The 23,888-nt window shown below is 42.2% G+C and overlaps 1 protein-coding gene across 18 annotated transcripts in view; it reads right to left on the bottom strand.

Moving 5' to 3' along the window:
• The window catches only part of ablim2 (actin binding LIM protein family, member 2), an 89,072-nt gene that overhangs the window by 45,543 nt on the left and 19,641 nt on the right, over positions 1-23,888 (bottom strand). For all 18 annotated transcript variants that reach the window (XM_047570723.1, XM_047571161.1, XM_047570782.1 and 15 more), the window contains exon 2: positions 13,710-13,874. In XM_047570723.1, coding sequence (XP_047426679.1) covers positions 13,710-13,874 — 165 coding nt within the window. The remainder of the gene's footprint in view (positions 1-13,709; positions 13,875-23,888) is intronic.

Here is a 23,888-nt window from a genome sequence, read left to right on the forward strand (position 1 = left end):
TTATTTGTATACATCACAAATCGTGGTGGCCGCAGCTGCCGGGGGTAACTGAAACCCGGTGTGTTCACTACATAGTCCGAATGAATCTTTCCGATGTCAAAACAACATTTTTTCTGTACAGTTACTTTTCAATTCACATCTGTCCTTGTTCACAATGTAGCCTGGAAGCCAGATCACCAACTTCCCAGATGTCAATTTCATGTGGTGGAAAAGCTCTGGGGTCTGTTGTGTACTGATTATATAAGATCTTGGAGGACTATATACAGTGATGGACAGACGACTAATGGGGACGTAATCATGGAGGTCATCTCAGTCCATTGCGTTGAAATAGCTCTGTTCAGTTGTAGAACAATCCGAATGTGACCAGAGCTATTTCTTCTTTTTATCAGTACAAACACGACCCATAACAAAATCTAAAGGGCGCTTTACCAGAATCGCACTCCGATAACCTGGTCTGCCTATACCACGCCACGCACAACATTCATCTGAAGGTAACATGGTAGAGGAGCTCCAGTTTGACAAGTCCGTCTGTTTTCCTCAACCACCCTTAACAGCCAACAACGCCACAGCACAATGGATGTGTTATTAGCGTGTGTGTAAACACAGCAACGTGTCTGGCTTTTAACAAAACACGACAGGAACTCGCAGGGACTACACACGGTGACCCTGGCAGTCGCATGACATCACAGAGCAGCCACACCCTGAGGGGAAACCTCGCTTTATTTTTCCACTCCTTTAGCAAAAACAAAACCCCTCCTGTCTTTCCCCCTATTCTTTCTTTGTGGAAAGAACAACAGGAAAGATTAATGAGGGACGTTTGCGCTGGTTGGTGCTGGACCTTTTGCACACATTAGCGTTATGCGCGAAGGTACGAGACATCACACGTTGTCTTTACATGGATACATCTTACAGGAATGTGAGAATGAGAAGGTGTTAAGTGATAACGGCACGAAATGTGCATTAAATTAGTGTTGGTGAGAAACCAACCAGCACCACAAAAACAGAGTTGTCTCACTGATCAGTTCGCCTCGTGTGCTGCTCCCTAACCCTAACTCTACCCCTAACCCTAATGGCGGAAGTACGTTCCTGTTGTGATGAATGCACAACTCCCAAATGCACAAATAACATTATGCTTGTTTCTACAGGGATTAGAGGAATTCAAATGACTGAAAAACACTGTTGTAGAAGAACAATGCCTGCAAGTTGTTTGTTTCTTTTCTTCTTTCCACCCTAAAGTGAAACTACAACATCTCACTCTTGCATAACGAGCGGACTCTCCCACACTTTTATCCCCCTTGTAAAAATGTTGACAGTCATGTGAGACTATCTTTTTTTTTTTCCCCCCAGTGTTTGCTCTGCTTCGCTTTTTTATCAAACTGCTGCAGGAGGCGCGACATGGCAATAAAACAAACACAACAATGAGATCGGGAATGCTGTCCGAGGAAGTGGATGACATACTTTCCAGCGGCCACTACCGACTCCCTTACATCCGGTTCAGATGTCTGGCAACCTGTCGAGGATGAGATAATGCTCAGGGCTGATGGAGTAAACACCCGTAGATGGGAAAGCTGGGTCGATGGATGGATGGATGGATGGATGGATGGATGGATGGATGGATGGATGGATGGATGGATACACTCAAACTCAAAAAGCATTTGAAACCAGAATGGTTAGTGTACCAAAAGAGTTGATTTAAGGCTTACTATGATAAAAGATGTGTTTTCCAGACTTCTTCAAAGGCTTGCAACTTGTTTTGAAGGACTTGACTTGAGACTTTGCCTCTTATTTGAATCTTGACTTCAGAAATGACAGGAATTCCTTACCCTGAAAAATCCCGCAGACTTGAAATTTCATTTGAGACACTTCTTACCTCATTTGAACAGAAATATGACTTAGATTTGCTGTAAATAGCACGAGACTTGAAGTTTGAGACTTTGAGACCTGGCACTTGATTTATGCCCAGAATTATCAGTCCTGGTAATGACCTACTCCAGTTGACCTGCCCTGTCAAACTTTACCCTTAACGAACCTCGAATTTGCTTCAATACTCCTAAGACTTGACTTGGTCTTGTTTTGTGATCCCTCGAGGCTTGATATAAGACGTACCCTGATAGACTTGAGCCCTTACTCGTCCCAAAGGAATGCAAACCCAGCTTTGCTGCACAAAAAGGGCCATAACAAGCTGGAAGAAATTCAGAGACTGAAAATCTTGAGTGCTGTTTCCAATCAGCTCTTCTCCCAATCCCTGTATATTTATACCTGTGCTGCCAGTTGGCACTTAGGATCCTCTTCTTACTGCTGTATGACTTATGTGCTTAAGCTGCTCAGCAGTTGAGTCGATATGTCTTCAACTGGCAGCACATTCATGGTACTAACAGAAAGCATTGCACGCTTCTGGAAATTATAGCAACTAGTTTATCATGTGTGGATTCATCTGCAACGCAGCAGCACGGATCAAATACTGCAGAGGAGTAAAAGTTGCAAGTCTCTAATGCAGATCACAAAGTATGTGTGTGAGTGCATTACATAAGGAGAGCAAGGCAGAAGATGTTCTTTCAGACTTGTCCCTCATTGCTAATGGAAACTGTCGAGGCTGACTTCCTCTCATCCCTTTCTCATTGCTTTTATCTTCTTTCTCCATCATTCCCTAATCCCTCTTTCACATGTTAAAAGGCAGCGAGAGGTCGAAGGAAGGAAGCGGTTTAAAAGCGTTTAATCACAAAAGTTTCTCTCAAATATGCTCTTTTGGAAACATTAAGCAAAAGACTTAACAGAGTATTGATTAAAAGGTCCTGAAATGAAGTTATTTCCTTACTGGTTCCTTACTTTTCAATCTTTTAAGTAGTATTCCTGTTCTATTTTTGTACTTTTCGAACTTGCACTATTCTTGCTCAGGGAACTTGAGTTAAGTTACGACTGACAAAATTTACAAAGCAGCCACACATGCAGTTAGTTAACAGGGCCCAATGCTGGGCAATGTGGGAAGCACACAGCAGTGTATGTGGAGGACTTGCCTGCGACTCAGGTGTTGGTGTTGTGGGTCTAGGAGCTATTGCTATTCTTGGCACCAATGATTTGGAAGTAAAACTACCATTCATGACTCACAGTTGGTGCACGTCTATGGCTTGGGCTGCCATAAAATCCCTGTATCGTCGGTACAAGATGACACTTCATTGCTTTACAGTAGAGTCTAGACTCATCAGGTGTTGCTTTGAAGACTGGCTACTCACATCTTTACCAGGATAAGATTCTCTGGACACTCGATGCAAACACAAAAGTATCAGAACGAGCCTCTAACCCTACTTCGGTGTCATGTTCAAGCAGCAATTTCGTCATTTCAAAACCACTTCCATCTCCATGACAATGGAGGGTGTTTGTGTTCAGACCGCAGTTGAGCCTCTGGTGAGATCATGGTGCAGCTAATTACTCATTTTGTCCCGAGACTCGGCTAAGGGAGAACAGGAACAGAATGTGTCGGAGATAAAGACTCGCGGAAAGATAAAACCCACCAACACACAAAAAGATGGTTTGACCTTTTGAACTGTGTGTGCGGTGATAGGGAGGGCGAGTGTGAATACACAAGCATGCTCATTTTTGCAGATTATTAACCCAAAAACATGGAGATGTGAGTCAGAAGACGCGAAACAGTAGTTCTTCTACGGTTACTGTTGTGACGTAGGTATAAAGGTTACACTTTCCAAGGTTGGGAGGCAGATTACTTTACAGGAAACTGATTACTTCCATCTCTGAAGGCTCGTCTCGGGCAACCGCGAAGCCACTTACATAACACGAATGTATTCAGAGGCTCTCGGAGGAATTCAGCGCATTTGTTGAATCCGCTTCCTCAGCGCTGGACGATCTCAGAACAACGTCTGTTGTCTGGCCTTTCCTAGAATTCAGCACGTAGAATGAGTGAGGAAGTCGCATGCTTGAATGGATGGGTGTGCAACCAATTCTGCTTTCCTGTCGGGGCCTATAAATAAAATACGACGCATCTGTTTTTCTCAAACACAAACAGATTCAAAGATCTGGAAGAAGAAATACGGATAAAACTAGTGTTGGGCGTTTAAATGTTAACGACAAACCACAAGTACTGAAAGCAAGCTAGTACTGAATGGAGATCTGTATCATTATTTAGTTTTTGATTAGTTTTGTTTCTCAATTAAAGGTGCACTAATCGACATTTAAAGCTGCATTAGTCAAATTTCTATGTGGCTAATTAATTTTGAATGACGGTTTTATTTTAAAAGGAGTCATTTGTGGTTTGCGCTGATCAGCTGCACCGCTGCTAGGAGAAGTAAATAACATTATGACCATCTTGTGACAATTCAATGTTCTTCTGGGATATTTTGGACCTGGTACTCATTCGTGTGGATGTTACTTAGACATGTAGCAACCATCTAAAACATTAACCCCATAGCAATGACACTCCTAGATGGCAGCAGCCATCCTCATCAGTTGGATTCCAAATTCATCTCTATCCACATGGCCTCCAAATTCCCAAGATCCCAAACTGATCAAGTATCTGTGGGACAATCCACAAAGGCCCCTCCACTCCTCGCCTATGTCCATTCTCTGATGATGCTTGGAAGCACAAGGGAGACCTACACAATATCAGTAAGGGGGTCATGATGTTATGCCTAAACAGTGTAAAATCCACTATGAATTTTCCCTCCAATTCTGCGGCACGGTTCAGTTGTAAAGAGAAATAAGTTCTCTCTTGTCTTGTTGTTTTGATCCGATTCAGCCTTGTACCTCCAGTCATTGTGGTCATCCACTGAAGCCGAAATAAGTCTGGCAGACGGAACAAAAGAAGCTGGTGAACATCACAGAAAGCAGCCAGGACAGAAAGATTCAACAGTTTACTCGCAAATGTCACAAGACTCTTGTTTCCTCAGAGGCTAGGTAATGAAAATCTAAATAACATCACAATATGACCACAGCTTTACAAAAAAAAAAAAAAAAAAAAAAAAAAGAGGGGGGGTTTGGTGAATAGCTAAGCCTCATCATCAGGCTGAAAAGTATTACACTGAGCCTACACACTTAGTGCGTGTACACTGCAGCGGAGGACACAGGATGCGCAAATGAATTGAATTTGGACGTCTTGTAAAACAGATGTAATTTGGTCTAATCTGAATCAGCAGCCCTGACCTGGGGGACTGAAGTACTTGGACCGATTCGCGGAAGTCAGTCCAGTTTGTGTGTGTGTCTGAGAAAGACTTGAGGAGATTTGTCTTTATATCACACTACACCCCCGGAGATCTCATTTACTGACAAGAATTGATGTCATAAAATATACAGCATGTGCTTTGTCGTTGCAGAGGAGCGACCTTGACTCTGCCTCGTGTTGCACCGACTCTTGATATATGTGAGCATATATATATATATATATATGAGCATGTGTGTGTGTGTGTGTAGGGTTAAATATACATGCGCTATGTGCATTCTGCTGTGAAAGGGCGACCTTGGCTGCAGCTCGTGTTTTACAACGACTCACAATCACTGTGTGTGAGGTGGGCTGGCCCGGGGGGTTGTGGCTGGGGAGCTGCCATTCACTCATTTTTCTTCCTGACCTTGACTGCACCGTCTTCGGCCTGACGGAACTGATTTAACTGGCTAATGGGACTTACGCTTGAAAGCGAAAGAATCCCAGGCTGACGTCTCTGGCGAGTTAAATGTATCCATAGCTGCGCTGCCTAAAATTGCAAACAGGCATCTAATGCACTGAGGCAATATATGAAAGGCAGGCTCGCCTATTGTCCTCCTTCCCGACACACTAGGTTGATTTATCGGAGTTCAACTGAGAGCTTGAGAGGGTTATTAACGCAATCTGATTTGCAGAGAAATAACAGGAAGGATGTTAAGTCCCATGCATTTCCAAAATGTTATGGATCAAGGTGATGAAAATGTGCAATTCTTTACATAAGCATCAATACCTGTACACATACATAAACCCCTGCAATTCAATCCAGTGCCTGTAAGCAGTATCCCTTCTATTAATCATTATATGTGCTGATGCAACAATATGTAGGCAGGATTTACCTGTTTTCAGGGCGGAGCTAATTCTATTTCCTATCTTTATAACTGCTGGTTGTAAAAATTCAAAGTACATTCATATCACTGCCAATCCAGATCATGAACTAAACTATATAAACGTGACCAAGGTTGTACAAAGGCGTAATTTCCTCTTGGGTCTCTTCCACAAAGTGTTATGCAAATTCAACACGCCCTACCTAGGAAGGTTTTATATCAGTAAGTCTGTCTGTAATTGGTCCATAGAAGCTCAACCTGGCAAAAGGAGCCTTTATAGCATATTACAGTATGTGCAAAAAAAAAAAAATACCTCGACTGATGAGTCACGTCTGGGAAATTCATAGACTTAAGCAAAATGTTAGAAATCTCACAAATCTTGATTATGTCCAAAATGATAAAAAATTCATTAACGCCACAATACAGAAACACTCCAAACTCCTGCCAGCAGGATCCACACGCGCATGAATGTGTGAGGTCAGCTTCCCCGACCCAATGACGAACACACCCACTCCCACTCCCCCCCCCGGCTCTGCTCCGGGTGAGTCGGCTTCCAAGAAGGAGACAATCCAATAGCCAACACCCCACTGAGAACATCGCAGCCAGCTGCTATTTAGCAACACCGGCCTGACGATCGAGATCTCAACATGTGGCCGGCAGTGTCTATTTAACTTCCAGGAAAAAGCAAACTGTGGGTAGGTCGCAAAAACAACGCAATCCATAAACCTGTCCAAATACACTGAGTGGAAAAGGGGTAATTTCACAGAACGTGCGGGAAAAACCGTTGCAACATGCTCTTCGCCGACTTTGCCGGCTGTTTGTTCATTTCATTCGCATGCGTTCACTTAAACGGAGACGGCGAGATTTATTTGGTTTCACGGTTCACTCTTTGAAGCAATTGCAGCTCAAGATCGACTTACTAATTAGTCCTGAGGCTTCTGGATGAATCACACAGACCCAATCAGTGGATGGAGTTTGCTCGGTTTTCCCTGCATGATTTTGCAGAGGATTTGTTTCATCCATCTTGGCTTAAAAGTGGAATTTTAAACTTCGGGTTTGACACTAAACAGTTTGCCAATAAACACTGTGAGGTATAATGAAAAGCTTTGGAGCAAGTTATTGGACTTCCATCTTTTTGATTTTCTTTGGTGGCCCAGTAGCCCTGGGCAGACGATGGGTCATGGACTTGGACAACAACGCAGAAATGTAGACATACAGGAGCAACTACTGTAAACCAAACGCTCGGTTTTCTGCCACTCTGGGGGCAAAGTGGTAGAATTCGAATTCAGCCCAGGTGAACAGATGACAGTTAAGTACACAAAGGTACACATCTGTCACTCAAAGCAGCACCATCCTTCATTTCTAATGGGGGTCTATGGAGATTGACTCAATTTGGTCAGTTTATAAAAACAAATGTCAACCCCAGAGGCATCAACCTGTTGCATTATGGGAAATACTGTTAAAAAAAAAATCTAACTATAGCAATTCTGAAATATAAAAATAATGTTGCAACTGCAAGACACCTTAACTGTGTGACTATGTGTACTGGTTTTGCATAAACTTGACCCTTTTTTTCTGTCCTAAAAGGAGATCAGTAGAAACCAAGCAAACCAGTGAGGCTAAAACAATATACGTGTGCATTTATTTATCCAAGCAAATGAATCATTCTTTCGTATCTGTGGGTTGCAAAACTATGTGAACCTTTGTTTTCAGCATCTGGTGTGACCTCTTTGTACGGCAACTGAATATTTGTGATAACTGCTGGTCCGTCGTCTAACTGCATCTTGGGGGAATTTGAGCTTGTTCCTCAGAACAGAACCACTTCAGTTCTGAGAAGTTTGTGGGTTTCCTCACATGAACTGCTTGCTTTAGGGCCTTCCACAGCATTTCTACTGGATTAAGCTCAGTACTTTGACTCGGCCGTTCCAGAACATGACTTTTGTTCTTCTTTAACCGTTCTTGTTCTTAGGGTTAGGGTTAGAGTTAGGGTTAGGGTTAGGGTTAGAACTGCTGCATGACCCAGTTTCTCTTCATATTCAACTCAAACATTTGCCTTGACTCTTTTATTGGGTTCTCTTCTTCTACTTTCAGGACTTCTACTGATGTTCTGAGTCATTTTTATGCAGGAATGTAGAAAATCCTGAAGGGTGCAAAAATCTTTGCACGTATGAGATCATTTAAAAGTAGGATCTGAGTATGAAAGTGACACCGTGGTTCGCATACTGATCTAACTGCTGCAGCTGAAAAACAAAAATCCAAAAAATGCTGCAGATGCCTGATCCGTCTCTGCCCGTTCAACAACAAAACAGTAGAGCACTGTGCACTTTGAGCAATAACCACGAGAACATGACAGTGATTAGTGATTAGTGATTACTGTGTTGATTGTTTTTGGTTTGGCAGGTAACACTATAGAAATAACCATGGATTTAAGGGTTAATCTGGAGGCTTTGCTAATGGATCTGAGACTTCTGACGGACTTTTAGCATTAAGAACGATGCTGGAGCTGGTCCAGGTATGGTGTGTTGGCACCAAAACCAGCTCCATTTGTTGAATTAATACTTTGAGATGCCATTTAAATCCCTAAAACTAGTATGTGACTCTATTTGTTTTTTCTCCAAAGGTCGGGAATGAACAGTATTCCTCATTTATTTCCTTTTTGGAAGAGTTCAAAAGCTACTGTCTCAAGGCAGAGCTTAACTGTATCTTTAAGAAGCAGGTTTTTATGATAATATATATATATTCTTTCATATATGACGCACATGTGCCATTGGCAAGCTCTGCTACACTACACCCACTTTATGAATAAAACTGTTTTTAGCTTTATGGGCATGCAAGTAAGGCACAATAAAACATACCACTGCTGCGAGTGTGCGTTCCTGAAGGGTTGTGAATGTGGTGTGTAAATGACAAAGGAGCAGCATGAGTCGCCGTAAAAGAAGCCTTTCTGGAAATAAAAAATTCCAGCTCACTCTAATTTCATCAGTTTTTTGTTTTTTTTCTATGCAGGCGTAATGCTGACATTAGGGTGCGGTTGCATATTTTCAGAGTTGAGTATTCCCTGCTGTATTCAGACGCTGCTTGCATGATGTGATGGCCTTTCATGAGAGCCAAAGCAGATTAGGGATAAAAGTGCGTCTGAGTTGTTTTGCCAGGCCATTTCGTCTACAGCTGTCCGCTATTGGCGGTGTCTCGCTGTCAACTTGAAGACGCCGAGATGCAGACATAACAGGATACACGGAGACAGTTGGTACCTAAATAAAACGCACTTCCTTCAGTCTTGATGTTGACAGGAACTATCAGGAAAACAGCAATTAGTGCTCATCAAATGACCTGAAGCTTAAAACTGCAGCGTGCAGGGATTATTTATTTATTTATTTTTTCTTTTAGCACATCACATGTTGGCAGTGACAAAACGGCAGGAATAAAGACATCTAAAAATGCAAAATCACAACTGTTGACGTCGGGATATTTATAAAAAGTCCACAGAAGCTACTACACGGACTGCTGAAATTTTTTCTGTCCAGCCTTTGTTTCCTGTTTCCAGGGAATGGAAAAGCAAAAAAGATGCTACTACCAAGCCGAACAATTACAGCTCTCGTGACATTTCTGAGGAGGGTCATTGTAGGTTTTGGGCTGTCGCCATATACCTAAAAACCTAAACCACCTATTACTTATACACAGTCCATCATCAGTTAATGGTGCACAATGTATAGAGCCCTTACAAACTATGATACTAGGATATGCATGATACAAACATTTCTGTTGGACTTCAGGAGCCTGGGTTCCTCTACTTTTAATTTCTGTCTCCCGCTGTCTGGTGGCCTTGAGTCAATGTGTGAGATCCATTTACGTCACAGAGGTCAAGGACGCAATGGGAAGTAACTTGTGAGGACTTGGGACAACCGGGTACCCAGAATGCATTTCAGCCATCACCATCAAGCAAGCTCGCAGAGTGAGCCTTCTATCCTCCAGAGTCCGAACTTCAAAAATGAACTTCAAGTCCGAACTACCAAGTATATAAGTCCGCAGATCATGTAGTTAGTGTTGATGAACAGCCCTAGTTTTCCTTCCACTCGTTCCTGACGTTAACTTCCTGATTTCCCCTGTGTCAGCCAACAGCTCTTCACCAGGAGGATCTTTCCACTCAATCTCTCACTCACAATCTCATCCACCGGCCACTCCCCAGCTCACCATCCACTGCAGTCAGAGACACGCTTGTGCTTTGTGCTTGTAAACCCCCTGAGAACCCTGGGAATCAATAAAATCTCTAAAGTGCAGTGTCGTCTACGTGCTCTGCATACTTAGGTCCTGCCATTACAAGAACGTAGCAATTCCATATGTACAGGCCATAAACAGAAGTTAAAGGGTTGATTTAGGTCCTTTCTGAATTGTATAATTCATGAAATATAGAACAGGGAGAAAAAAGTTTGTGTCTACCCCTGTCTAATATTCTGCTGATCCATCATGTGGCATCAGACCACTTCTGGAACCACTGAGGCCTAGACACCACAAGCCCTCTGATGGTGTCCTGTTGTATTTGACACCTAGATCTTAGGAACAGTTCAGTAAAGTCCTGTAAGTTGGAAGATGGAGCTGCTGCACATTAGACTTCGTCTCATACATAATAACAAATATCATTATCATTAAAAAAAAATAAATAAATAAAAATAAAAATAAGTGCTTTGCTTTATAAGAAAAACAGTATGAGTTGTAAAAATGGGTGAAATAATCCCATAAAATACTGTGGTCTGGCACTGAAGGTAAAAGACCTCAATGAGTAATACTGCTGAGGAGAAACGCGAAAAGATATAGGTCCCAGTAATAATACCTGAGGTACTCCATTATTAATAAAGTACCAACATCTTGGCACAGGATCATAGTTTGTCCTTCCTCAACAATTCCTGACCAAGTATCTTTCAAAGCATATTGCATATTTCATCAATAAATCCAATAAAATGACAATGAGCAGTGACTGTTCACTCACGGTCTAATGTTTGCCAGATCTTGACATGCCCCACAGTGCAGAGCTAATCATTTCATCGTGTCTTTGAGTTGTCTAGCTGTATTGGCATTTACATGGTCATAAATACGTTTGCTTAGGTGATTACGTGTACACGTTGCTAAAAACACTGAGGCTGTGTTTACTATGAGCAGCCCTGAGCAACCTTGATACCATGCCATTGCTGAAAAGGCTAACACTCAGACACACAACCCATATCAATGTTATCCTCCTTACTGCTCGGTGTTAATTACACATAGCTAGCAGAGCGATGATGGTTCCTCACTACAGACGTGGCACTGTTGCACCACCTGGCTTACACCCAAATGGGGGTGTAATTGATGCTAATACCGCGATAAAGTCAGGGGTCGCGATTCTCTTCCAGGTTAATTTTGATATATTTGATACAGTGCAGCTGGTCAGAGGTGAAGTGGACCTCAGTGGAGTTTGTGGTTATGATCTGTGATTCAAAAGCTACCGGGAAACGATACTTCACAATGCTAAAACAAAACCCTGACATCCAAGAGAGATCAATGACTGTGAAAAGTGTTTGTTAATACTGAGTTGGATGTCTTCTCTTTCCTTTCATGTTCAGTTTTGAGTTGAAGATACAGCAATCTGATCTCCACTCACCCTGCGATGATTTATTTTATTTCCATCCATGGGTTTCAGATTCCCTGCCAGTCCACATCTGGAAATTTTAATAGCAAAACAACCCAACCCAAGATCCCACCTGACCCTCACAGTGTACGAATACTCAACAGACTTAATGGCACAAATTACTTGGAATTGGCTCTAGATATGAGAAATGGCAGGTGTTTACTATGTGACTTGTATGGGGTGAGCAGAGCCCTTACACAGCTCCTCTGTCTGTTCTATCTACATGCCATTTATCCGCCTCTGGAATGGCTGGCGTTTACTTCGCCCTTCCTCACGCTTACTAATTAAGCTCCTTAAAAAAGTACGCCAAATAACTTAATCCAGGGAAGAAAACGTGTCCTCTGTCTTTTCATCATGACCTCCAGTAACTGCTAAATAATGACTTTCCATTTGTAAATGTGAGGATTTCACTCGGGTTATACAATATTAAAGCAAAACACTGTGGTTTGGTTCATATTTGACTTCTTATTAAATAATATCAAATGAATAAAAATGAGCAGCGTGCATAACCGCCTGCCACAACATCCTTTGTAGGCTGCTTGCAAAAAGAAATGCATTCAAAAGAATTCGACAGGTTTATTATACCAGGGTCTATAACAGGGGATTGTCTCATTTTCTGCCTCACAGATGTTCGCTGTTAACTTGGCGAGGACACATTATTATTATTATGTAATAAAATTACGGCAAACGCTATAAAAAAATAAATAAATATAAAGTCCAAGATGCAATAAGCTGTAATTGTCTGTAAAGGTCGGACTTCAATGAGCCGATCACTAATAGTAGCCAACTCATCCTCACTAATGCATTATGAGAATGCACACACACATAGACACACACAAAAACACACACGGCATGCCACTTCATCCCATGTTCAGAGTTAAAGATGGGGCAGGGGGTATACAGGCACAGACAGGGAGTCTGCTGGTCAGTGTAACATTCGGGGCGATAAACTCCAGGAAGCTGCCGACACTGCAGCGACCCCAGTGGTTGCCTAGCAACCGGAGTGTGTGTTAACAACAACATGGACAGGGAGGAGTGCACACACGCACACCCGCAGTCACATGCACAAAAGGAAAAAAAAGTCCAGCACCCACACCCACCCACAAGCGCACCCACCCACATTCACATAGGACATACTCATATGTCAAGCTGCAGCAGTCCACCCAGAAACATAGATTCATAGAAGGATTCATAGGAGCTCTTACACCCAGCCACAATCACACAGATATCCCTGTAACTGATTAGATATGACCAACCCTTCACCACTGGCTTCTAAGTAAATATCCCCCTTAAAGCTGAAACAGCAACAGCAGTGGAATTATGTAATGACTTAAATAAAACAATGAGCTGATTGTAGCCCATTGTATTAAATGAATAAAATTTGCAGCATCATGAAATTTGAGGCTCAGTGTAAATATATGATATATGATATATGATATATGATATATGATATATGATGCGATGCGATGCGATACGACACATCATGACAGGACATGACAAAACATGGCACAAGATGACACCAAACACTACACCATGAATAAAGTTGGATTGGATTGGACACCACGATACAATAAGGTACGATCCAAAACGATACGATACGATAAATAACGATAAAATACGATACAAAACGATACAATACAATACAATACGATACGATACGATATGATACGATAAAAAAAAAAAACGATATGATATGATACAAAACGATACGATACGATACAACATGAAAGAAAATGATACGACACAAAACGATACGATACGATACATAACATGGCACAATATGACACAATACACTACACCATAATACAATATGGAATGATACAACATGTCATGACATGGGATGTGATACAATATGCAACGATACTATAGTAGGATATCCAGTGTCGTTTGTCTTAAAAATGCAAAACTCAGTCGTTTCAGTCGTTTCCTTAAGGTATCTCTCACAATTCAGAGTCCGTCTCGGATAAACAGAGGGTGTGTGGTTTGTATAAGGTGAAGGTGAGAACCGACGGCTGCATACCTTTGCAGACGAAACACTTGATGTGGAAGTGTTTGTTCTGAACGCGAAGGGCCTCCCCTTTGCAGGGCTTTCCACAGTTCTGACAGGGGATGGGTCCTCCTCCGCCCTGCTTCTGTTTCTGCTTCTGCTGCTCCAGAGGGCTGTGGACAGCCTGCTGCTGAAACACTGCAGGACACACAGACAGAGACGAGGCAATTTTAGGTCTCATTTCAAGAGCAAAATAGATGGCTTAATGGGGGATACTGGGTATATTTAGGAAATAACATGAAATGCATAAAATTTACAGTAATTCTAAAAGATCTGCTTTATTTCAGTGAGCGTTTTATCTATACGCTGCATGTTTGTCCCCATTTGGTTCTTCACACTTGAGACCTCATGCTTTTCCTTTAAAAGACAAATAAATCTCTTTCGGCACCATCGCATTTCAAAATGAAACATTGCTTTGATCCATAAATATCAAAGTCGTCACTTCAGATGTCACGTCACAATAGGATATCAGGAGCATTCTTTATATTTGCTTGTTTGAGGCACACACATGGAACATATTTGCGGTTCTTCTTTTATTGGGACCATTGTCTTCGCTCCTTTGAGATTCATAACTGATTCAGACCGCACACACTCTCTTCGCCACATGGATTGGGCATGAGTATGAATAGGCTCAATTTCACACAAAAGGCGCCCTAGCTCTGGTTGCTCAGCTCAGGAGTGACACACTACAAGTGTGAAACGGTGACCCCGAATAAACTCAGCTACATATCTTGGCTCATAAGGTGGATGCATGTAGAACATAAACCTAATACATGATTGCATCCGCACAGTGCCCACTATAGCCACCATTCATTCCTCAAATTATATTATCTACTTTGTCAGCATCGGATTGTAAAAATGAGTTGGGTAGTGAACCTTGTTTGCATGTAAATCAAACCAAATCAGCCTTATTTGTTTTGTATATACAGTATGGACACACATACAAGGAATTTGTTCTCTGAATCTCACCCATCCAAGTCACGACAGTTGGATCAGTGGGCAGCCATGCAAGGCTAATGTGGATTGAACTATTGACCTCGTAGTCCCAAAGCTGCTCCTCTAAGCACTAGACCACAGCCTCTTGATAAGTTAATGACATTTGCAAAAAAAAAAGAAAAAGATGCCGTAGCAGATTCCAGGTTGGACCCACGTCTTAAGTGATTAACGTAGGTAACACTTTGAAACATGGATATCCATGTCCATTTGTAAAACAGATACATCTTTGAGTTTTTACTCATTGAACTGAAAGTGTTTTAGTTGGATCTGGTTAATAGCAACCACAATTGCATGGCCGCTATAATCTACATAGGTGTAGATTATAGCGGCCATGCAATTGTGGATACATATGCATTAAGATGATTGACATTTGATTGACTGATGGTTGTTTCCACTAATTTCATCCAAAAAACCTGCATTAGCCCAACTTATCCCAGCCCTTAAACCCAGTCTAAACTGTAAAACCACTGCATGTCCCTGTGAGGGAGACGAGTCAACAGAAACACAAATGCCCCAGACATACTGTAGTAAAAAGTTCTCGTAAAACTGGCACTGGGCGAACATCATAACTCTGACGAGTTCCCATCGGCCGTCCAAGCAGTTACTCTTCTTTGTCTCACCCAGCAAGAAGAGACCGCGCCAAGAAAAAGTATGTCAACACCAGCAATGAAAACCACATAACCGTGCAGAACACCATCCCTGAAGGCTTCTGCAACAATGCAGTAGGATGGAGCTGTAAGAACATGACAGCTCCATCCTAACAGCGTCAACCATAACACCTCGCCCTTTTCCCTTTTCATCATAATCCTACCAGAATAGGCCGCATACTGATCTGCCTCTCTGTACAGGCCGGGGCATCCGATGAATAAAAGGCCCTTTGTGTACTCGGGAAACATTTGTGTCGTCAGACCGGTTTCATCTGGGCCTCCATGGTGACGAATAATTAGGCTTGGAAAGGAGACTTCATCAAATGAACTGATTTCGAGCAAAGATACAAAGAGAAAAGGAAGCGCAGAGATAGCAGGTGGGAGCCAAAAACCGAGCTGCTTTTTTGGAACCTAACCAAGATCAACTTTCTGGTCGACATTATACTTTCATTTTTCATTGAATGTTTATTAGGTGTTTTATTGGCGCAGTGTTTCAATTTATATGAAGTCACTACACAGATAAGCCACAACCATATTACCGCTGGCAGGGGAAGAAAATAACATTGAACATCTTGTGACAATTCAATGTTCTGTTTGGAAACTTTTGGACCTGAGATTCATGTGGATGCTACATGTAGCATCCACCTAGACCAGACCGGGCACCACCACCCCATAGCAATGACACGTGAAGAACAGCACAATGTTCTTGACCTGGCCTCCAAATTCACTAGATCCAAAACTGATCAAGTATCTTTGGGATGATCCACAGATGATGATGATCTGTTACCAGAAACCACACGACACCCTCAGAAGGCCCAAGTCCATTCTCTGATACTAGCTGTCACTAGTGCCACTACAGCTACCATACTAGCTGTTTCCTCCTGTTCCCAGGAGTTAAGCAAAGGTATATGAAGCTTAGGAATAATAAATTAAAACTTGGCAAAGCCGTTCAGCTGTAATGTAAGGAATTCCGGATGTGCAAATTACTTGAAAGTCAGTAACAGTCGCCTAGAAACTTTAGATCTCACCGTTTTTTTCAGAATGCTTATTTAATTGATGTTTCTTGAATGTAACTGACACCTATGCTTTAACAGATCACATCTTTAGGCGCAGTTTGCTTGCAGGTAAAATTAGTTTTGTTTCAGGGGGCCTTTTCTTTCCAGTCACCTACAAATAAATAAGTTACTATCCATTCACAGCCAGCTTTGCGAGAGCATACGTGACAGAAGAGTTAATACGACGGCTCCACATACCAACAGCAACAAATTCTTCTGCAACTTTTACAAGGGCCACTCTCCTACGGTGAGAAACAAAACCATTTTTCAGTTTGCGGCGTTTGTCTGCGTGTGTCCAAGTCAAACACAGCACACCCCCCCACACACACACACAAACCCCCTTGGAATTCTTAAAAATATATGCACAAATCAGGTTTTCACTCAAATAAAACGCGAAAATATACACCATGGTGATTCTGCAAACTGTTGTGGTCAGCAAATATAATCAAAATAAAGGGAAAGGAATGGAGTTTTCTTTGGATGATGCTCAAAACCAAACAGCTGCTTTCATTCAGGCCATACATCTAGATTACAGCCTGATCTGTGATTTGAAGAAACTGCGCTGGCTTCCAAACCGAATGCGGGAGAAGCCCTGAGAAAAGCGCTTTCAACCAATCATGCCTGGACTGTACTGTCAGTCATACCTAAGGAGTGTACATGTGGGCACACTAACCAATAAAGAGAGGAATTTAGGCGGGGAAAGTTCTCGTAAAAAAGAAAAAAAAAGTCTATGGCCGCTCTGATTGCAACCATCTGGAAAAGACAGCAGTCCAAAAGTGGGAAATGGTTGGGAGGGAGGAGGCTGGATAGCCGGGATTGGTAGTCGCAGGGAAGTCAGGAGGGGTCCTGCTTCCTGATCTGACCTGGCATGCATTGCAGAACGCTTGCACCTGTTGGGGGGTATCCAGTGTCATTACTTCCTTTTCAAACAGCAAATAGAAGAGGTGGGCGGAGTTGGGAGGGGGGAAGAGACAGGAGATGATTTCTCAGGCCAGATATAAAATCCAGCAAGTTTTTTTTTCCAGACATTCAGCCTAAGGGTGGCCGAGACAGTTGTAGTGGGCTTTGATAAGGATCCAAAAATCTGTCACTGGGAGCACTGAGCAGCTAGTTGTCTATATTTGCCACAGTTAGATGACAAAATGACTGAGTGGTCCACTCGTCAAATCACTGGCATTCAGTGCACTTGTTCTTGTCAAGATAATGTTTGTTTTACATATTTCAAAATGACTTGATCTTTTTCCGGTACATGACTGAAAAAGTTACTTGGATGAGTGGTGAAACTTCTTCAAGAAAGTCCAGTTACCTTTCTTTAACATTTTTGGATATACCATGACCTGGATGACTGAGAACCTTCACAGACATAACTTTTCATGGCTTCCCATCTGTATAACCCTAGTTCAACAGTTACCCCCACTTAAATGCGCTTAAATCATGCCGATTAACATAATTTTAAGCCAACAAAAGTAGTCGTTGAGAAAAGACTGGTCCAAAAAAGCCCTCTCCAATATAACAAAACTCATTTCTGTTTCAGAAATGTTAAGGAGAAAGGAGCAGAAGTAGAATGGGGAAATCAATCATTTAGGCGCAGCTGACGTAAGAGTAATGAGTTTCCTTTCAATGACGGAAGACAGAGAGTGACTGTGAGCGCAGCAGCACAGACTCCTCCCGGCTTCTCTCCTTCGTCCTACTCCTGCCAGCACCCTGTCTCCTCTGGAGGGCCAGTTGTCCACATCATCAATCAGCCTCCCCGGTGTCGGCTCTGGCTGACGGCCACTACTGATGCCGTTGTCCCAAAGGTCGCAGCCAGGCGGGCAGCTATCTGAGCAATGCAACACTGCATGTCTGTGTGCCGAATACAGCCACACCACTGGAAGCTTGACCGTTGACGGAGGTTTGCAGCTCGCCACCTGCACGCCTAAACCACACAGCTACCCAAATATAGGCATGTAGCGAATCAACTCCACGGTAAAGCTTCGCTCTTTGGAAGTTGCGCCATAGAGAAAAATCGTTTGACAAAAACAGCTTCCTGTGATGTTGCAGCTTCCTGCAACATCTTTTAGTGGTAAAAGCTCCTGAGATATATACATTATAAGTTAATATGGGCCACTGCATAGCGTGGAACACACATGAAGCCATATCTCTGATGCTTTTTCAAGAGGCCATGCTCAAGCACCTCCTAAAAATAGAGTGTTCCCTCAGCTCAAGGGGATCCCATGGTGCCCTGCAGCATTCCTGGTGTGAACCATCTGCAAAGGCGGCAGGGGTGGGCAGGGGCGAGAAGGGGATGCTCGCAAAATGCTCGCAGGAGTATTTTATGGTTGGGCTGTTGACCTTGAGGACTTTCACTTTAAATGTAAACATATAGTAATAATAAAATGTATAGATATTTTCGTAGAATGAGAATAATACCAAGCTGTGTTTGAGAGTTTTCTGGTTAGCTTAGATGATGAAGAAATATAACCAAATGCTACCTTTAACCCACCAGATTACAATATATTGCCATAAAATGAAATATAAACTATAAACTTGTTTGTATGGACAATACAATGGGAAATTGCTGTCCAGTGACTTTGTGTCTATTCTAATATCTAAATTCAATCTTGCCTCTTGAAAAGGAATGAATGAAACAGTACATTTCATTAAATCTCATTAATCCGGTTAAAGTTCTTTCAGTTCAACTTAGTCTCCAGTAAATGAACTAAATGTGCTAAGCGTATACACTAACGATTTCAGCCTTGAAACCCAGGCCACTGAGAATGTGCAACATTTTAAAGAGCTATTAAACAAGACGTAGTAGGACTTCAAACACTTTTACTGGCCATGTTCACATCCTGCTAAGGTCTTGCGCCTAGATAGTATGATTAAGAACATATGAAGAGGGTTTAAGGACCTGCCTGACACCTATAGTCGTACCGTGGTTTAGCCATTACTTCACTGCTTAGGAGTTTCCTGTCCGTCTTCCTGACAGAAAACCTTCCATTATCTCATCCCGCTAGAAGCCAAGAGAAAGACATGAAGACCTCCTATAGGTCACGTTTAGAGAATCCAACCCCATTGGTAAAACTGTGGAGAGCAACCCAGTACAATTAACTCACATCAGTGTAAACACATTTAGACCACCTGTGCCGTTATGCCTACAACCTGATCTCTGCAGCATTTGATCTTGGACCTTGGGGTCGAACACTACAGAAAGCTGACCTCTGAACTCTCTGGCAGATGACACCAGTTGGTTCTGTCCTTATAGAGACGAGGGCAGGTCATATAAACACAAATGTGCAGGAAGCTACCACTACCCAGTACTGCTATTTCAAATAAAAATAACCAGAACAGCGGCCAGAAAAAAAAAGTATTCTCAATAGTCATGCAAAAGGAAGCACGAAAATAGTATGCTTTTTAGTGAATACAGCCCTTGTGTGAAAACATATGATTCCTGCCATTCCTTTGACGGAAGACTTAAGTGAATGCTTGTTCCACGTGAGGGACACACAGTCTACAAATATGATCCCACGTGTCACTGCACTGCAGCTGGTTCCACTGGAACGTTTCCATATATTTGCCTCAGAACAACACAACAACGTCAAAAAATTGAAATAGGATCCAGTTCTGCATGCATATGCATGCACAATGTCCACACTAAGTGATATTTTGGACAACATGACTGTATAGGTCTGTGCACAAAGTCAACTCCATATAGAAATGCCCCAGTGGTCTCTATTTAACTTGACTTGTCCTGCACAGACCCTCAAGCACCTCGAACTCGAGTGCTCTTGGAGCAGTTCCCTTTGAACAGGTCACAGCATGAATGTCGTCACAGATATCCTAACAGGGCTGGAACAGAAAAGCTTTGCTCATTGGTTAGAGGAAGCAACAACTGACAAAAATAATGTTCCTAATGAACCTTTTCAGACCACAGTAAGTGTAAGTTTCATAGTTCCTATGAAAATATGACACTTTAGACCTTTTGCAATTCATTATGGGGCATACTTCAACTGATACAGAGATAAAAATACCTCTGCATACCTCTTGGATCGTCCTACAGCCAAACAGCAAATTCAACTCCACAGCGCTCATATGGCTACAATGCTGTTACTAGGCTATCTATGTGTTATCACGGATTTGCCTTAACATCAGCAGTGATATCAGAGGACGAGAATAAAAAAAAAAAAGTAGTAGTCTACGTCATTCAATGGAGATAAGAGAATTCAAACTTTAAATAAAAACAGCTACTCATTTTCAGCCTTTCACTGTGAAAATGCTGAATAACAGCAGGGTACGTATGGGATGAACACAGTGTGACGCAGCAGAGTATCAGCTGAGCAGCTCAGTGTGCCACAGTGCATGTGCATAAAGAATTCGCACACTGTGTGAAGGATGCTCGGCTATCTAATAACTGCTCATGACAAAGATGGGCGACCGGGGAGCAACGAAAAGGACAACGTTAAAAAAAAAAGAAAAAAAAAGCAAGGGATTGGAGCTGCATGTGTTTTGCAGGCCATTTGTTCCAGCCCAGAGAGGAACAGCATGACTCATGAAGAGAGAGGCTCTCTGTAGAACGCTCTGTGTCAGCGGTTTAAGTGGAGCTGGTGCAAAAACACTGGCATATGCCAGGCAGGTCTAGCACCTAAGGGATAGAGAGGGCAGTAGAGCAGCGATGGACTCAAACGCACACCACGTTATTAACATCCACAGGACAGTACTCTACTGTAAACCCTAATGCATAGAGGTATATTATGAAGTCACCCCTAGTGACACATACACCACCCCTATGTAAAATATAGTCACTCACTGTATTCCCCAGAGTTGGATAAGTGAGAAAAAGTGTTTTTAAATCGGTCCAGGCATTGTCCTAATCCGGCAGTGCAGCTGTTAGCTTTAGCTTAGCACAGTGGCTGTAATGTAGTGTTGCCAATTAGCCAGTAAAAGTGATAAATTAACTCAAGAATTTTCCTAATTACGGTCTGTTGATGGAAGTTTGGGGAAAATTCTTGAGTTTATTTATCACTTTTGCGAACAACTGGCTACATGACAGCAAATATGCTACGCTAAAGCTAACAGCTGCGCCACTGGATTAGGATAATGCCTGGACCGAATTTAAAAAAGTTTTTTTCTCACTTATAAATTTCACATAATGGTGGCGTAACCAATTAAACTAACTGTATGTGGAGTTCTCAGCGCTAGACAATGACAGACAATCCGATAAAGTTAGCAACTAGCTGGCTAACACAGTGCAATATTTAGCAGGGTTTAGCTGGTCTCAGGAGTTGGTGGAGACCAAAAGCAGAACAAAAAGTGGATAAATGTTTGTTTGTGAGGTGGAGAGAAACACAACACAGATGAGAATATGTCGATGTTGTATTTGTGTAACCCTAACCCTAACGCTAGCTACATCTTTCGACACCGGCCCCCGTTCATCAGCTAATATCCAATTAGTTTTCACTGATCCCTCCTGGCACAACATCTTCATTCCATGACAAGGAAACACGACAAAACGTGAAAGCTGATGATCTCAAAATAGCTTTTCTTTGAGACTTTATTCTATAAATTGCTTTGGGACTGTTCTCAGACAGATAAAGTAGAACGCAATCTGGCTAGGTGAGAGCACAAATCCATCTTTGAAGTCTTAAATTCTATGACAAGCCATAAAATCAACACTGAGCGTATCGTACTAACTACTAATGTGTGTGAAATCCAAATAACGGCGAGTCTGTGGCACAGGGCCCACATGTCAGTGTACCACACCCGGAATATTCCTTCCTACATCCCTGAAAATAGTCCCTAACAAATGCACTTTGCAAAATATACATTGCTTAGAGATTAGTATGAACTTTGCCCTTGTTTGATTTACATCTTCTGTGTGAACCAAAGGGCTTGGAAAGCATTATGAAACTAAGACATGTTTAGTTTTAGTCTTCATGAAGGGTAGGGTTGATGGCGAAGAACTGTCCAACCTTATATGACTTTTGTAAATTACATTTTCATCATTTAACACTAAACAGTCAACATGAGTCGTGCTAGTAAACACGGTTTGTTTACTGGGAGCTCTGGAATAGTGACAGGCGTCGTTGTGACTGCTGACGACCGGCCAACGGTTACATCACACGCCCAGGATACACTGACCTTGGCTGGGACCGAGACACCAGTCTAAAGTGGTCTCTATGTACTATTGACTGGTGCGTCTAGCTTAGATACCTGTGTATGTGCGCGTGCATGCAGAGCAGCACGTTCAGTTTGCATTCAATTAGAATAAACTGCAGCTTTCAGCACGTGTCCCTCCACAGTGCGTCTTCACAGGATGTGCATGTTTGTGTGCAGCGGCACGTGGCCTGTGTGTGCGCGAGGGTGTGTCGCCTCGGCCCTTGCCACCGAACATGACAAGCTTCGTCATATTGTGATTTGCAGCGTACGCGCCTCCTAGCTCTATGCGAAACACAGCTGTGGCCCAGTGTTTTGAAAGCAACAAACGGACAAACCCTTCACATCTGCTTTAACTAGGCGGCTGAAAACAAGACAGTGCAGAGGAAATATTTATGGTGTGTTTATGAGCACCAACGGCGAGGCTTCTTTTTAACAGCCATCTGGGTTTGGTTCAGCGGTGGAAAGTTTACTCAAGTCCAACCCGCACCGCTGTTGGTGTGTTTTATTGTAGTTTTCCCACATTTCTTCTTCGTATTTATTTTCGTGGCAGGCGTGGATACTACTTGGTTTTCTAATAGATTTAAAAATGCTGCCAAACCAGCAGGTAAAAAAAGCAAACAACGAAGACAAAAAAATTAGCTTAAAGTTACAAGCTAATAAGTAGTAGACAGCCAGACGCTGCCTTTGAACGGCTTGTTGTGGACGACTCGTTAACTCCGACCTTACCCAAAATGTCCATTTACGACATTGAAAATGTCACAAGGGGGCGCTGTTCAGATGGAGTTTACTCATGAATGTGGTAAACAGGAGCCCATTTTAAGATAGCAAGTTTTGAAGCTACTGCAATGCTAACCACCTATAGCATCTGTGAAGTACATACCTATTTCCTACTTTTTTTCATTTCATTTTATTTTGTTATTTCAGACATTCTAAGTTTCAAGGAGTTTGAACCTATTTACTTGCGGAAACTCACACAACAATTGCTAGCATACGTACATTTAGCATACTTTAGTCTGAGTTGCTTCTTTATCGCTATGTGTTTTGTTTGTTTGTTTGTTTTTCGCGGTAAAGGCTCCCCAAAAACATGACCGGGGTGCAAAATTAAATGTAAGACTCAACAAAATAATAACATAAGATGGCGAAACTGTGAAAACTCAAGCAGCTAGCAATGTATAGCCAAAGCAGCCTCTAGCTTCCGTAATGCTACGCAATGTAACTGTTTCTCTCGCTTAATTTCCAAGATAAGGGTCCATAATTCATTATTTAACTCAATGGTAAATATATACATTTGCTGACATTAGTAACATCAGTAATAT

Source organism: Mugil cephalus, chromosome 1 (genome assembly GCF_022458985.1).
Source record: "Mugil cephalus isolate CIBA_MC_2020 chromosome 1, CIBA_Mcephalus_1.1, whole genome shotgun sequence".
In the NCBI taxonomy this organism is placed as follows: domain Eukaryota; kingdom Metazoa; phylum Chordata; class Actinopteri; order Mugiliformes; family Mugilidae; genus Mugil; species Mugil cephalus.